At 37.2% G+C, this 12904-nt stretch overlaps 1 protein-coding gene across 6 annotated transcripts in view; it reads left to right on the top strand.

Moving 5' to 3' along the window:
- IKZF4 (IKAROS family zinc finger 4) overlaps positions 1–12904 on the top strand; it is a 71341-nt gene that overhangs the window by 45463 nt on the left and 12974 nt on the right. For 5 of the 6 annotated variants that reach the window (XM_058169284.1, XM_058169282.1, XM_058169285.1 and 2 more), the window contains 3 exons: positions 2779–2883; positions 7009–7269; positions 11640–11807. In XM_058169284.1, coding sequence (XP_058025267.1) covers positions 2779–2883; positions 7009–7269; positions 11640–11807 — 534 coding nt within the window. The remainder of the gene's footprint in view (positions 1–2778; positions 2884–7008; positions 7270–11639; positions 11808–12904) is intronic. The other variant, XM_058169283.1, reaches the window with a different exon arrangement.

Below are 12904 nucleotides of genomic sequence, written 5' to 3'. Positions count from 1 at the left end.
CGCCCTTTATACATTCTTAATCACATTTAGTTAAAGGAAAATAAGGTCAGGAATAATTTTTACCTTGCAAAATGCTTTGAAAGTTCAAGGTGACATAGTATATGGTACTGGTTTCTAAAATATCTAGAACACTCTTGCTGAGTGATGCCAAATCTTTTAGATTAGGGAATTTTGGCAGCTAAAACTTAGTGCTGCAAGAGACTGATAAGCTCTGAAATTTCATGAGTGCTGGAAGCTTGGCCAAATTTGGCCTGGCTTATAAATGAATATTGGAGCAGGTTGGATAAAGAGTAATTTTAACGTGTCTCCTTTGTTCTGGGATCAATAAGATTTTCTATGAATCTCTGTTCTTCAAAATCTCTTAACTAGTTTGATTGAGAAGTACAGCTATAGCTGTATATTATACAGCTGTACTGTATAATGCCTGAAATTTGCAGAGGCAATTAATAATGCATGTCTAAGTATCCTAAAGATCATTCCTAAACTGAAATGTTATAGAGACCTAAATTGGTAACAGTTGTATACCATCTCACAAAAACTGAGAAAGAAAAAGTCTCATGGTTTGTAAGCATTTATAAATACATATTGAGACAGATAAGCACCCACCTGCTGCAAAATGTGAGTGCAAAGGAAGAATAAATATATTTAAGGCATTTTAAGTAGTAATTAGGATAACTTTTGAATAAAAATGGAGGTTTTAAAAAAATGATATACAGGTAATCCTTGACTTACAACCATTCATTTAGTGACCATTCAAAGTTACAACGGCACTGAAAATTGTCTTATGACTTGTCCTCACACTTACAATCACTGCAGCATCTTAACAGTCATGTGATCAGATTTTGGGCACCTTGCAACCAGCATGTATTTACAACAATTGCAGCATCCCGGGGTCATCTTGATCACCATTTGCAATCTTCCCAACCAGTTTCTAACAAGCAAAGTCAGTAGAGGAAGCCAAATTCATTTAATGACCATATGATTATTCAGTTATTCATTTCCTGTCAGTTGTTCTGATTGTCAGGAGAAATTTCCTGGCAGTCAGAACAATTAATGAGTGGAACAACTTGCCTGCAGAAGTTGTGAATGCTCCAACACTGGAAATTATTAAGAAGATGTTGGATAACCATTTGTCTGAAGTGGTGTAAGGTTTCCTGCCTGGGTAGGGGGTTGACTAGAAGACCTCCAAGGTCCCTTCCAACTCTGTTATTATTATTATTTAACCATGACAAAAAGGTCGTAAAATGGGAGTGACTCTTTAACAACTGCCTAGCCTAACCAAAAAAAAAAAAAAGTTGAGGACTACTTGCATTGGGCTTTTTAAAATATCAAAGCTCAGAAGTAGGCTTATAGGAAGAGGATACCTAAAACAATTAGAGCATAACTGTATACAGTCTCATGAGTATGTGTGAGCAAGAAATACATGATCTATATAAAAATTTTGTGACAAATACGAAATGATATTATACTGGCAGTTAATTACAAGCAGGCACAGCTAGGCAAGTATTAAGAGGGCGTGTTTATTGTAAGTTTTTTTCTTTTTAAATACAAGCACTTTTAAATAATACAATGAAGATGTATAACTGAAGAAACTAAAAGTTTATTAAGTAAATAAAGTATCTCTACTGAGAATTTTTCTTTTCATGGTATTCAGTTAAACAAGAAAAATGACAGCAAGTCAGAATTAGTCTAATAAAGAAATGAAATCTAATTCTAATTCATTATGATGCACAGTTTTTGACTGTTGATACATGTACAATGTCATTTTTCCAGATTTCCAAATGAGCAGAATATTGACATGAGAACAGTAATAGCAATAGAACTTAGATTTATATACTGCTGCATAGTGCTTTACAGCCCTTTCTAAGTGGTTTACAGAGCCAGCATATTGCCCCCAACAATCTGGGTCCTCATTTTACCCACCATGGAAGGATGTAAGGCTGAGTCAACCTTGAGCCTGGTGAGATTCGAACTGCTAAATTGCAGGCAGCCAGCAGGCAGCAGAAGTAGCCTGCAGTACTGCGTTCTAACCACCACACCACCACAGCTCTTTATGAGAATGAGAAGAAATAAATCCACACACTTAAAAAATAAAGAGATTTGAGATAAACTAACCTGGCATCATAGATTAGGTTCTCTAAAAAGCCAAATTGTCTAATGTTTTCAACATACTGAGGACTAGTAATATATAATTGTATGATGCACAAAGTCTCATTTATTTGAAAGTTTATATCGAAACTGAAGGCTCTATGTCTAATCATTGGTATAATATATAGATTTTTAAAGGAATCCCAACTGCTGCTGCATATATAGATTACAAGGATTCAGATACTCTAGAAGAACCATATTATTTTGACAATGCACATTCAACAGCTGCCAGGATTCCGAACATGTTTGTGAATTCTCAGTCTAATAAACATGAGCATTATAGTTTTCATATAATTTATGTCACTTTACCAATACCTGGTATCTCCTAAACATTGATTAGTTGCAGATCAGCAATGAGTGATGATCCTCTAATCATCCTAATTAAATTGTACAGTATGTGTTGTTTTGATTCTGATAAGCTTGGATTTTGCTTCCTGTTATTCACTAGGTGCAACAGTAGGTAATTTTTCTGTTGCAGATTGCAAAGGCTATATCCTCTTCAGTTACCTAAGGAAAGCCATTTTTTCCCTCTATCTTGGTCATGGAGGAAATATATTTATTTCTTGAGATATCCTTGCAACAAATTTCCCATATTTACCTCTGCTCCTTTCTTCTTTTTCCTTGCTAAAGGTAGTGGAGATTCCTCTTTGGAAAAGGAGTTTACCTCCACAATTGTGGGGCCCACAGTGAGCACACCAAACAGCCAACACTCCTCCCCAAGCAGGTCCCTTAGTGGTGAGTACACAATTTTCCAGTAGGGTATTCTTGAAATGTGTCACCTGATTATGGTCAGAGCAGAGACTTTTGTGTATCTAAGGCAATAATTGTTTTCCCTTTAAAGTTATCTGAATAGGGCTAGTTAATAGCCATCAATTTAAAAATATGCCTGGCATTTATTTTGCATTAAGAAAAAAAAAATACTGGAGGAATAACAGAGTGGGTCTCTCTGGATTTTTCTGCAGAAAAAATAGTTTTATGACATATTGGTCTGAAAAATGGAATCATTCCACAATTTTTGTTCTTATGGTCAATCACCAGCAATCCTAAAGGTAGGAGGTAAAGTTGGATTTCGAGAGTTAAATTTATATAGTATACATTGGATTTAGCCTTTATACCTCTAGCAAACATATTTTCCTGCTAAAATAGCACCTGACATTTGTGAAAATAGCCAATCTTTGGTTGTACATGCCTATGGATGCTTCTCTTAGACAGAATGTACATTAAATTTATAGAAAATTATTAATCTTAAATTAGTTTGTTTCTATTATTCTCTCTATGTTAGGTATTTTTATCATTTTTAATTTGAAGCTGAGGAATTTGTAGTTTCCAGTACTAAATCGGAAGTACTGCAACAAAACTGATTTCCAGCAATTTAGACCCAGTTCAGAATTTCTTGTAATGCATTCAGGCCCTTGAAGGCTAGTAGTTTTAGCTAGTCATTCCATTACTTGTGCAGTGAAACATAAATGGAATTCTGCCTATGTTTTGCCAAAGCCCCCAAAGATACCTTCCCTTTCTCAGGGAGAAGCTGGCTGGTGGTGTTGCGTCTAATTTGTCTTGATTCATTGCTGGATAAGCCAACAAACCCATGTCCCAGTGGAGCAGAAGTATTGCATAGCCTATTTTGCCAGCTTGACCAAATAGTACTATTCTTCTGTAAGGAGGATTGAAGAACTATAGCTAAGTTATTCAGGAGGGGAAAAAAGCATCCAAGGAGACTGGAAAAACATCCAGATTCAGCCAGCAGTAATGTATCTGAGCAGTTTTTGCCCCAGTGAGCAACCTTGTACTTCATAATTGTGCACAGCAATGTCAACTTGTGTTGGATCTTCAGGGTGCTGTTTTTGATAAATGAAGCCTTTTTTCCATTATTTCCCACTCCTGTTCCTATTCTGATACAAGTACCAGCTTCCAACTTTTTTTTTTTTTTTTTTGCAATATGGAAAACTTGTTTAAATGATTTCCTATGACACACACAAACACCCTGTTATTTTTCTGTCGATGAAGATGCAGCTTTTAGAGCTTGAGATCCTATGCTGATATGATCTATATTGGCTCATTGCTGCAAGCAAAAGCTGAACCTTGACTTACAAAGCATTTAAACTGCACCATTATACACACACACACATATATCTGTGGGGGCAGGAAGAGAGAAGGAGAGTAGGAGGGAGTGAGAGAACAAAGTCTCCCAACAATCTTATTTTCTAGAACCAAGAAAAACTCCTCAGTAGCCGAAATGGATGGCATACTAGCACACTCCTATTTTATCCTACGGAAATACCCAAGCCCTGTTCAACATTTTAGTTATGTACCACCCAGTTATAAGCTATATTTATAAAGAGATTTCTTAGGCAACTCTGCTATTGAGTATGTCCTTATACAAACAGGGGAGCAATAAATGTTGAGTTTCCTATTGCTATTAATACTAGATGCGGATGTGTTCACCATTGGTCTGTCTCTGTAAAGATAGAAGGTTGTCACTTTGGAAAGCCATTAAATCCCATTATATTAAATCTTATTGATTCCCAGTTTTTCCTCAGCACAAAATTGGTCTGTATAGCACTAAAAGAATTGATTCTCCTCCAGCTTCCTTCAAATGTGCTGAACTGCAACTTCCATAATCCCCGATCAACATGATCAATGGGGTCAGTTTATTGTAGGTATTGCCCTCCAGGAAACTAACTAGCCATGATCTGAGTCACTTTTTACTCCTTCTCATCATGCCACATAAAAGAATCTATATTTGTCCAATTCTTTTAGAAGTATTTTAAAGGAGTGAAAAATGTAGAGACTCAGGTTTATTGGACATAAAGGCCTAGTTCCCATGTACAGCCTTTTAATTAATGTCAAAATATTGTCTATAAGTACTACCTGTGTATGCCCATCAATACACTTGTGCCTTTTCTTTCTCAATTCACATGATAAGCTACAACAGGAGCTGGGGGGGAAGATGTGCTGGCAGTGATCTACATTCCTAATTGTTATAATGCTCTGTGGAATGCCACAAATCAAGTAGCTTTTAGAAAAATACATCATAATTAGATGATAATAGCCACCTTTATTTTAGAGGCTATTTCATACTGCCTGTGGGTTTTCCAGTAACATATAAGAATAAAAATGCTATCTTTGGAATCAGACTAGACATAGCTGCAGCAGCAGCATGCTCACATGTCTGAATGAAGTAAATTATTTCCTATCTGAATAGAAAAATAACTAAATCTCTATCTTCTTATTGTGCTAAGTGCCATTGTTCCAGGCAGTTGTTTTCAGCCTCATACAAGACCTTATTCAAAAGACTTTGAGCCACAGCAAGGCAGTAAGGAGTGGTTTATACAGCTTCCTTTTTTTTTTTTTTTTTTTGGTTATAGAAGCTTCAGCTTCAGTTTTAAATGAACAGGTCAGACATATCCGATTGCATTTTCACACAGGTAGAGGAGAGGTTCTTTTCTGAAACCCTGTTGAGCTACTGCATCTCAGCATTGGCAGCTCTGAACTATATGGACCATTGATCTAACAATTTAAGGCTTTTTACAGTCCTAAACAAGCTTCCCCACTGCATCTAGTCTGGTCCTTGTTTTTGCTATCTTCCACTGCCGCAGAATGCTGTGTGGAAGAGAATGCACAGATCAGGAGAAGATGTGAATATTAGATTTCATATTTACAAAGGAATAACTGTGAAATGAAACATATATCATAAAGTAGAGACTGGAAATCCTAATTTTTCATACTGCATTTTGGGAAGCTGTACTGTGATTCAGTCCCCAGCCAAAGTGCCCTTTGATTCCTAAGGTGCAAAGTTCCACCTGATATACCAGATTCCTTCAATCTGTCCCCCTTAGAAAAGTATATATCTTCAGTGTCTCAGAATGGAGCTCTCCCCTCCCTGGTTACCAGTGATCCTGTCCACATTGCTATTTGGCTGGTAGGAAAAATTGTGTAGAACTTTAAGGATCTCTGAGGACTATTGTATGTTTCTTAGCTTATAGACTTTATGCCTAAAGCTTTCTTTTTCTGTTCTGAGACCATTCTGGCATGTCCACTTTCTTTAATTCATGAAAGACAAAGAATAGTTGTATGTAGATGATACCTATGAAATGCTTCTCATTAATTTAACAGTTAATCAAATATGCAACAAATTCCGGAATCCTTTATTAAGAGAGAATGTCTGATAACTTATTTGGTTTTCCTGCTTTTAAATATATAATATAAATTATATTATAATATAAAATATATAATATGTTTTATCACTTGAAAGCATTCCTTGGACTTCATTTGATGAATAAGATCATAAGCACAGTCATGGTTTTACTTAGCAATTGCTTTGTTTAGTGACCAATTTGATGGTCCCAATTGTGGTTACTAAACAAGGACTTTCTGTAATACTCTTAATAGCCTAAGCAGCAAGGACTGTTGTGGCACCAAAAATAAATAATTTTATTATGGCATCAGATTTTCTATATATATCTCCTTCATTAGATACATGTAGCATTATGTATAGAGAGGATCTCCACCTATGAGGAAACTACTGTTCCTCCTTTCTTATATCAAATCCTAATTTAGTTGTAAATAGTGCAATTTAACCTTTCTTAGAGTCATGGTCTTGAATTTCATAATTGAATAGTTCTAATATTATGAGAAAAAGGGAAAAAAGCATTATTTCTCCATACTTTGCATTATATTAAAATTGTTTTTTAATCCAATCTTAAATGCCAAAGTTCCTTTAGTAATTTTTAATTTTTGCTCTGTATCAAAGGTTTCATCATCTAGATCCCTTAGGGTGTTTTTTAAATGCTTACTATCTGCAAGTATTTAATACTATACTTTAAAAAAATGTTTGGGTTCTTTTTTTTACCTCCACAGCAAATTCTATCAAGGTGGAAATGTACAGTGATGAAGAATCTAGCCGGCTGCTGTCCCATGATGACCGGCTCATTGAAAAAGAGGACAGCGTGATTGTAGAGGATTCCCTCTCTGAGCCCCTTGGTTACTGTGATGGGTCAGGACAGGAACCGCATTCCCCTGGCGGCATACGGCTACCCAATGGCAAACTGAAATGTGATATCTGTGGAATGGTGTGCATTGGCCCAAATGTACTGATGGTGCACAAACGCAGTCACACTGGTGAGCAGACTTCTAGGAAGTATGAGCAGTAAAGACTGGTGCTTATGCTTGTCCTCTGCGTAGTTCTTTAAGGTTAAATAATCTGAGACACCATGCTAATCCTTCTCAGGCTTTCTAAGGTGCTTCTGTATTGAGTTGCCAGAGACTGAAGCAACTCAATAACTACTCTTGTAGTTATGGAACTATGGCCTTTCCTTTGACAAATCTAAGACCTGTTGGTGAGTTCATTATTAAAATAGGATTTGAACTGGGAAATCTGCTGGTTCATACTCTTTACTTCTGAATGATGGTAGCTCTTAATATAGGTCATGAACAGTTTGTATCTTTCGTTATAGTTTCATCTGGCCTTTGAGTAAATTTTAAACTACTATTGTGGTTTATATTTATCCTAAATATAGAAATCCTTTAGAATTACCTATAATCCTACACTGTTATGACCTCCAGTGAAGTAAGAGCTTCATTTAAGTCCTGGTAATAGATAAAAAGAATTGGATTTAAAAAACAACCGGAATACTGTACTGTGCCATATTTTTATTGGAAACCTTCAACCAATATTCATTATTTTTGGGGAAAGTATGGAAAGTCCAGGAAAGTCAGATCTCTTAATAGAGTTTAGCTGAGTCAGATGTTCCAATCATGATGATCAGGTATGAGTTGAAGGACCTTTCCCTTCAAAGAACACACTTGGGTTTGTTACTATCATCAGAAGTATATTTTTGGACAGTAAGAAAAGAACTGTCAATACTCATGAATCTTGTAAGGGCTACAACATTAGTGCCAAAGATTTTGCTCTCCAGGAATAATATACAAATAAATAAAATGCAACACATTTGTTATTATTCTTTAGAGCAGTTGCCCCAAAAAAAACCAGCTCAAGATCAAGGTGCATTGTAATCCTGGGGATTGTAAGGAATCCTAACATAATGGCAAAGGATCTTCAGGCCACTCTTGCAATGTCTGTTGACAGTGTTCACAAATCTACCATTTTAAAAAAAACCACTGATCCCCAGAAAGCATGTTGTTGCTCATCTCAGATCACCTTAATGATCCAGCAGGCCACTGGTTTAATGTCCTATTAACAGATAATTAGTGAAATTTTCCGACATTAATGAGAGACATTATGTTTGGAGAAAACAAAGTGTTGGACTGTCACAAAAAGAACATCCCAACCATGAGACATAGTGATGGAAATATCATCATCTTGCAACCTCAGGAGCCACGTGGCTCACAAGCAATACTTTAACAATGGATGTTGGCTTATAGCAGCAAATTTTACAGGTGATTGTCAGCATACACGTCCATGAGTCCAAATGAACGTGGGTCATACAGTACAACAGCAGTCCTAATTACATAAAATAATCTACAATAGAATGGCTGAAACATAAGAAATTTCATGTTTTCAAATGGCCAAGTCGAATCCCTAAATTTAACCTAATTGAAATGTGGCAAGACCTAGAGTGGGCAGTTCATGCAGGGTAGATTCCAAAGGTTTGAAGTCAAACTGAGCCAAAGTACCTTGGAGACAATGTTTGGATCAGCAACATTAAATCAATTTCCATTGATTTTTGGAAAGAGGAAATGTACCATATTTTTTGCACTATAAAACGCTCTGGACCATAAGAAACACCTAACTTTTGGGGAGGAAAACAAGAAAAAAAAATCTGCCTCTGCCTCCCAGCAATTTGCCTCCTTGCAGCAAACAGCAAACAGCTTTGTCAGCTTCAGCACAGCCTGGTTTAGCACAAGCAGCTGATTGGCGATTGGCTCAGCCTTCCGGAATACCGCCAATCAGCTGTTCCAGGCTGTGGGGATTGCCGCCGCCCATCACCACCACTGCCACCCTTCCCCGCTGCCACCTATCACCGCCTCCATATGTCCTGTTTTCGGCCTCCACAGCCCCCATTTTCAGCCTGTTCCAGGTGGTGGGGATTGCTGGCGCCGCCGTTCTGTAGCAATGGACAGTGGCAATCCCCACCGCCTGGAACAGTCTGAAAACGGGATACGGGGAGGCCAAAAATGGGAGGCGTGGGGGCCGAAAACAGGGCACGCGGAGGCCAAAAACAGGGCACAATTTAACAATTGTTTTGCTTAGCAACAAAAATTTAAAGTTCAGTTGTCATAAATCAAGGACTACCTATACTACAATTAAAGATTCTCATGCATCTTTCAGCTAAAACAGTGAATATTGCTTCAGTGAGTTCAGTAAAACTATGACAACAGTTTTGTGTGTGGATTTAAAAGTACAAATTTTCATCTAATATTTTAGATCAGGGGTGTCAAACTTGTGGCCTGCAGCCCGGTGTTGTGACCCAGGCCCAAGTGGTTATTACCAGACACAATCAGTCCTAAACAAACATATGTTATTAGAACAGCTGAGAATTACTTCATTCTCAGCTTAGTCCAAATTAAGTCCAAAACAAAGTCCTTCAGAAAAAGTCCTTCGGCTTTATCACAAACCTTTGTCCTCTGGCACCCTGGCAAAGGCTTTTCTTGGCAAGAACCCCACAAACTTAAGAAACAGGAGATGCCGACAAGAAACAATTTTGCAACATTGCTTTCCTACAAAGAACCCGAGAGCCGTTGCTGCTCTTTTAAGCCTCATCTCCTAGCCTTATTCCCAAGTCATCCTTTTTTCTTTAGCTGCTCTTGCCTTCTGGCAGCTCTTCACATACATGCACTAGGAACAGGCTCCTCCTATTTGTCTGCCTCTCTGCTGTCCACCTCTGGAGGCTCTGGAATCCGCACATCGCTCCCACACATCATCTCTGCCTCTTCCGGGCCTTCCCCTGACTCCAGGACTGACCCATTGTCCTCCCCAGCCTCCTCACTGTCCGACTCCACTGCCAGCTCCATAGGCTGCTGGCGAACCACAACCCCTGGATGCATCACATGCCACGCCCACCCCATTTTAGCGAAGGGGAAGTTGTGATACGTCGCGTGACAATGTGTCATCGTGAGTTTGACACCCCTGTTTTAGATAATAGATCAGTTCATACCTTGTTAAGAACTATTTTTCCTTTTCCATCAGCCAGATTCATGGAAAAAGTAGATACTGGAAAGAGAATGTGTGAAAAAGAAGAGTATAAACAGTATTAGAAATGGTTGTTCCTATCACTTTACTTTTAATTCTTACACTGCCCATTGCTTGCTTCAGCTTAACATACTAAACTCTTCCCCAGCAAAAGGCATAGGTGGAAAAGGGCATTCTAACCAAACATAACACTCAAAGAGAGGACATTGCTGATATTATAAAAGATAGCATAAGTCAAAAAGGTAACAATATAATGATATTCTGTACATAAACATCTGTTAATGGTGTAATTTTAACTTCAGAGGAAGAGGTGAGGACTTGAAAATTTATGTCAATTCTAAAACATTTGACCAAATCATTAAAAATCCTTTTCTTTGCCACTTGTCAAAAAAAAAAGGGTGTGGGGAAATCAAACGTTGGGAAACACATATGATTGCTACAAATCTTACAGAGATTTATTCTCTATAAATCTCTTGTTCACCCTGCATGCTTAGAAAGTCCACAGTTCTTGATATCTTGATAGATTCCAAATGTTGAGATCGCTGAGCAAAATATTAATTTTGATACTCAACAAAATAAAAAAATTAAACCTATTTTAACATTAAAGAGCCTATCATTCACAGCTTAATATACATTTTCCCCAGCTTATAGGATTTTCACTCATTATTTCAAAGGTTGTATAAATTATATCAATTTCATCAAATTATTATAGCTTCTTAAAAATGGATTACTTATTTAAGAGTCTCAGTTGCTTGTTCCAAAGTAATTTACATGGAACCAGAAGCAGCAGTAATATAAGGACTAAATAGTCCAAACAGCAAATGCTTGAGTTGAATGTACTGCCAAAAAATGCTCTGAGGTAAATCTTCCTAGGTTCTAAGGTCTGTAAATGTTTGTATCAAAGAACAGATTTGATTCACAGGGACAATAGGATGAGAGGCTCTGTTTTTGTCTCCAAAAGGAATTCACTGTCTATTTTTTAATAGTGTTAGTCCAATATACAAGCTTTATAATGGTGGTTTTTTTTTAAAGAATAGGTTGACACAATGATGAAAAGTCTTTGGTACATTTTTTTTCTTGCCAGCAGTACAGAAATGTTTTTCATTTCCCTCTTTTTCAACTTTCTAATCTAACCTACAGTTCTGAAATTCCTGATTCTGTAGTTTCTTATTCAAAAATTAATCAGGCCTGACCATGCTAAGCTGCTGAACCTAGGCTAGTGCTAAAAGGATGAGAATATATGTATGTATGTATGTTTGTATGTATAAGATAGCTTCGGCAAGACCAAGGAGCCAGACAAGCTTCTCTGATGACATGCTTATGATATCCCTCCTTCTAGGTGAGAGACCATTCCATTGCAATCAGTGCGGTGCCTCCTTTACCCAAAAGGGCAACCTCCTGCGCCACATCAAACTGCATTCAGGCGAGAAGCCCTTCAAATGCCCTTTCTGCAACTATGCTTGTCGAAGAAGAGATGCACTCACCGGTCACCTCCGCACACACTCAGGTAAATATCCAATATTTCTCTTAGAATGGGACAACTTGCAGCCAACTCATTGTGGCCAATTTTCCATGGGCAACTCGCCACAGTCAACTTGCCACGGGACAACTCACTGCAGGACAATTTAACAATTTAATTTAATTATTTAAAATAAGTTAAAACATTATTTTAACTTCACATTCACATTTCATTTTGTCCCTCCTTTTGCATCATTTAATGATTCTATTCCACCATTACAGAGCATGTTGTCCCATGGCAAGCTGGCTGCAGCAAATTGTTATAGACCCCATTTCTCTTGGGCCATGGTTTGTAGAGTATCTTGTTAGACTGGGAGACTGGATTCTTGCTCTGCCGCCAGTGCCCAACCACTGCCAATGTTACTTGATGTTAAAGTTAAAGAAAGTCTTATTGCCCTCCGCCAGTCTTGTTTTCTGTTCTAATTTTGGCTCCATGCCTCCAGTGCTTCCTTTTGATTTTATGCTCAGTTTTAACATACAAGATATGAGTGCATTAACCAAATCTTATTTTTAAGGAAAGTTTATAAATTAAACCAGAAAATCTTTCTGCTAATGGCATCACTTTAGATAAAACAGTGAAAACCTCTGCTATGCCATAATAACTGACAAGTTGATGTTGATGATGACGACAAAGCTTTTCTAAATCACAGTCCACTTCATGAAATGCATATCATAAAGTTACTGAGATCTACAGAAGCTCATATAGTAATTAATTGTTAGCCCTTGGTGTCCTACATTTTTGTTTTTAGCAGCAACAAATTTTACTTCTCTGGAAACCTGTTAATAATGGCTGTCATAATTCCATGATGAGTTGAATTTATATTTCTTTGTCCAATAGATAAATGTGAGATATTGTCCTTGAATAAAATAAAAAATTGTATTGATTGTTGACATGGGAATGATGAAAGGCTTCACAAAGATCTTCTCAAATATGTTATTTTATGTTGTTTTTAGTATAATAACAGCTAGATTATTTTTTGTAAAGAGCGAAATCTGTTGATCTATCAAGTTGTTATTGTTTTTTCTTTTCCTTGGTTTCTGTATATGGATTGTGTTGGGGCTTTTTAACTTCATACTGTAAGTGTT

The sequence above is a fragment of the Ahaetulla prasina genome, chromosome 2 (genome assembly GCF_028640845.1).
Source record: "Ahaetulla prasina isolate Xishuangbanna chromosome 2, ASM2864084v1, whole genome shotgun sequence".
In the NCBI taxonomy this organism is placed as follows: Eukaryota; Metazoa; Chordata; class Lepidosauria; order Squamata; family Colubridae; genus Ahaetulla; species Ahaetulla prasina.
Note: the sequence above shows the minus strand (reverse complement) of the source record. Positions and strands in the feature narration are given on the sequence as shown.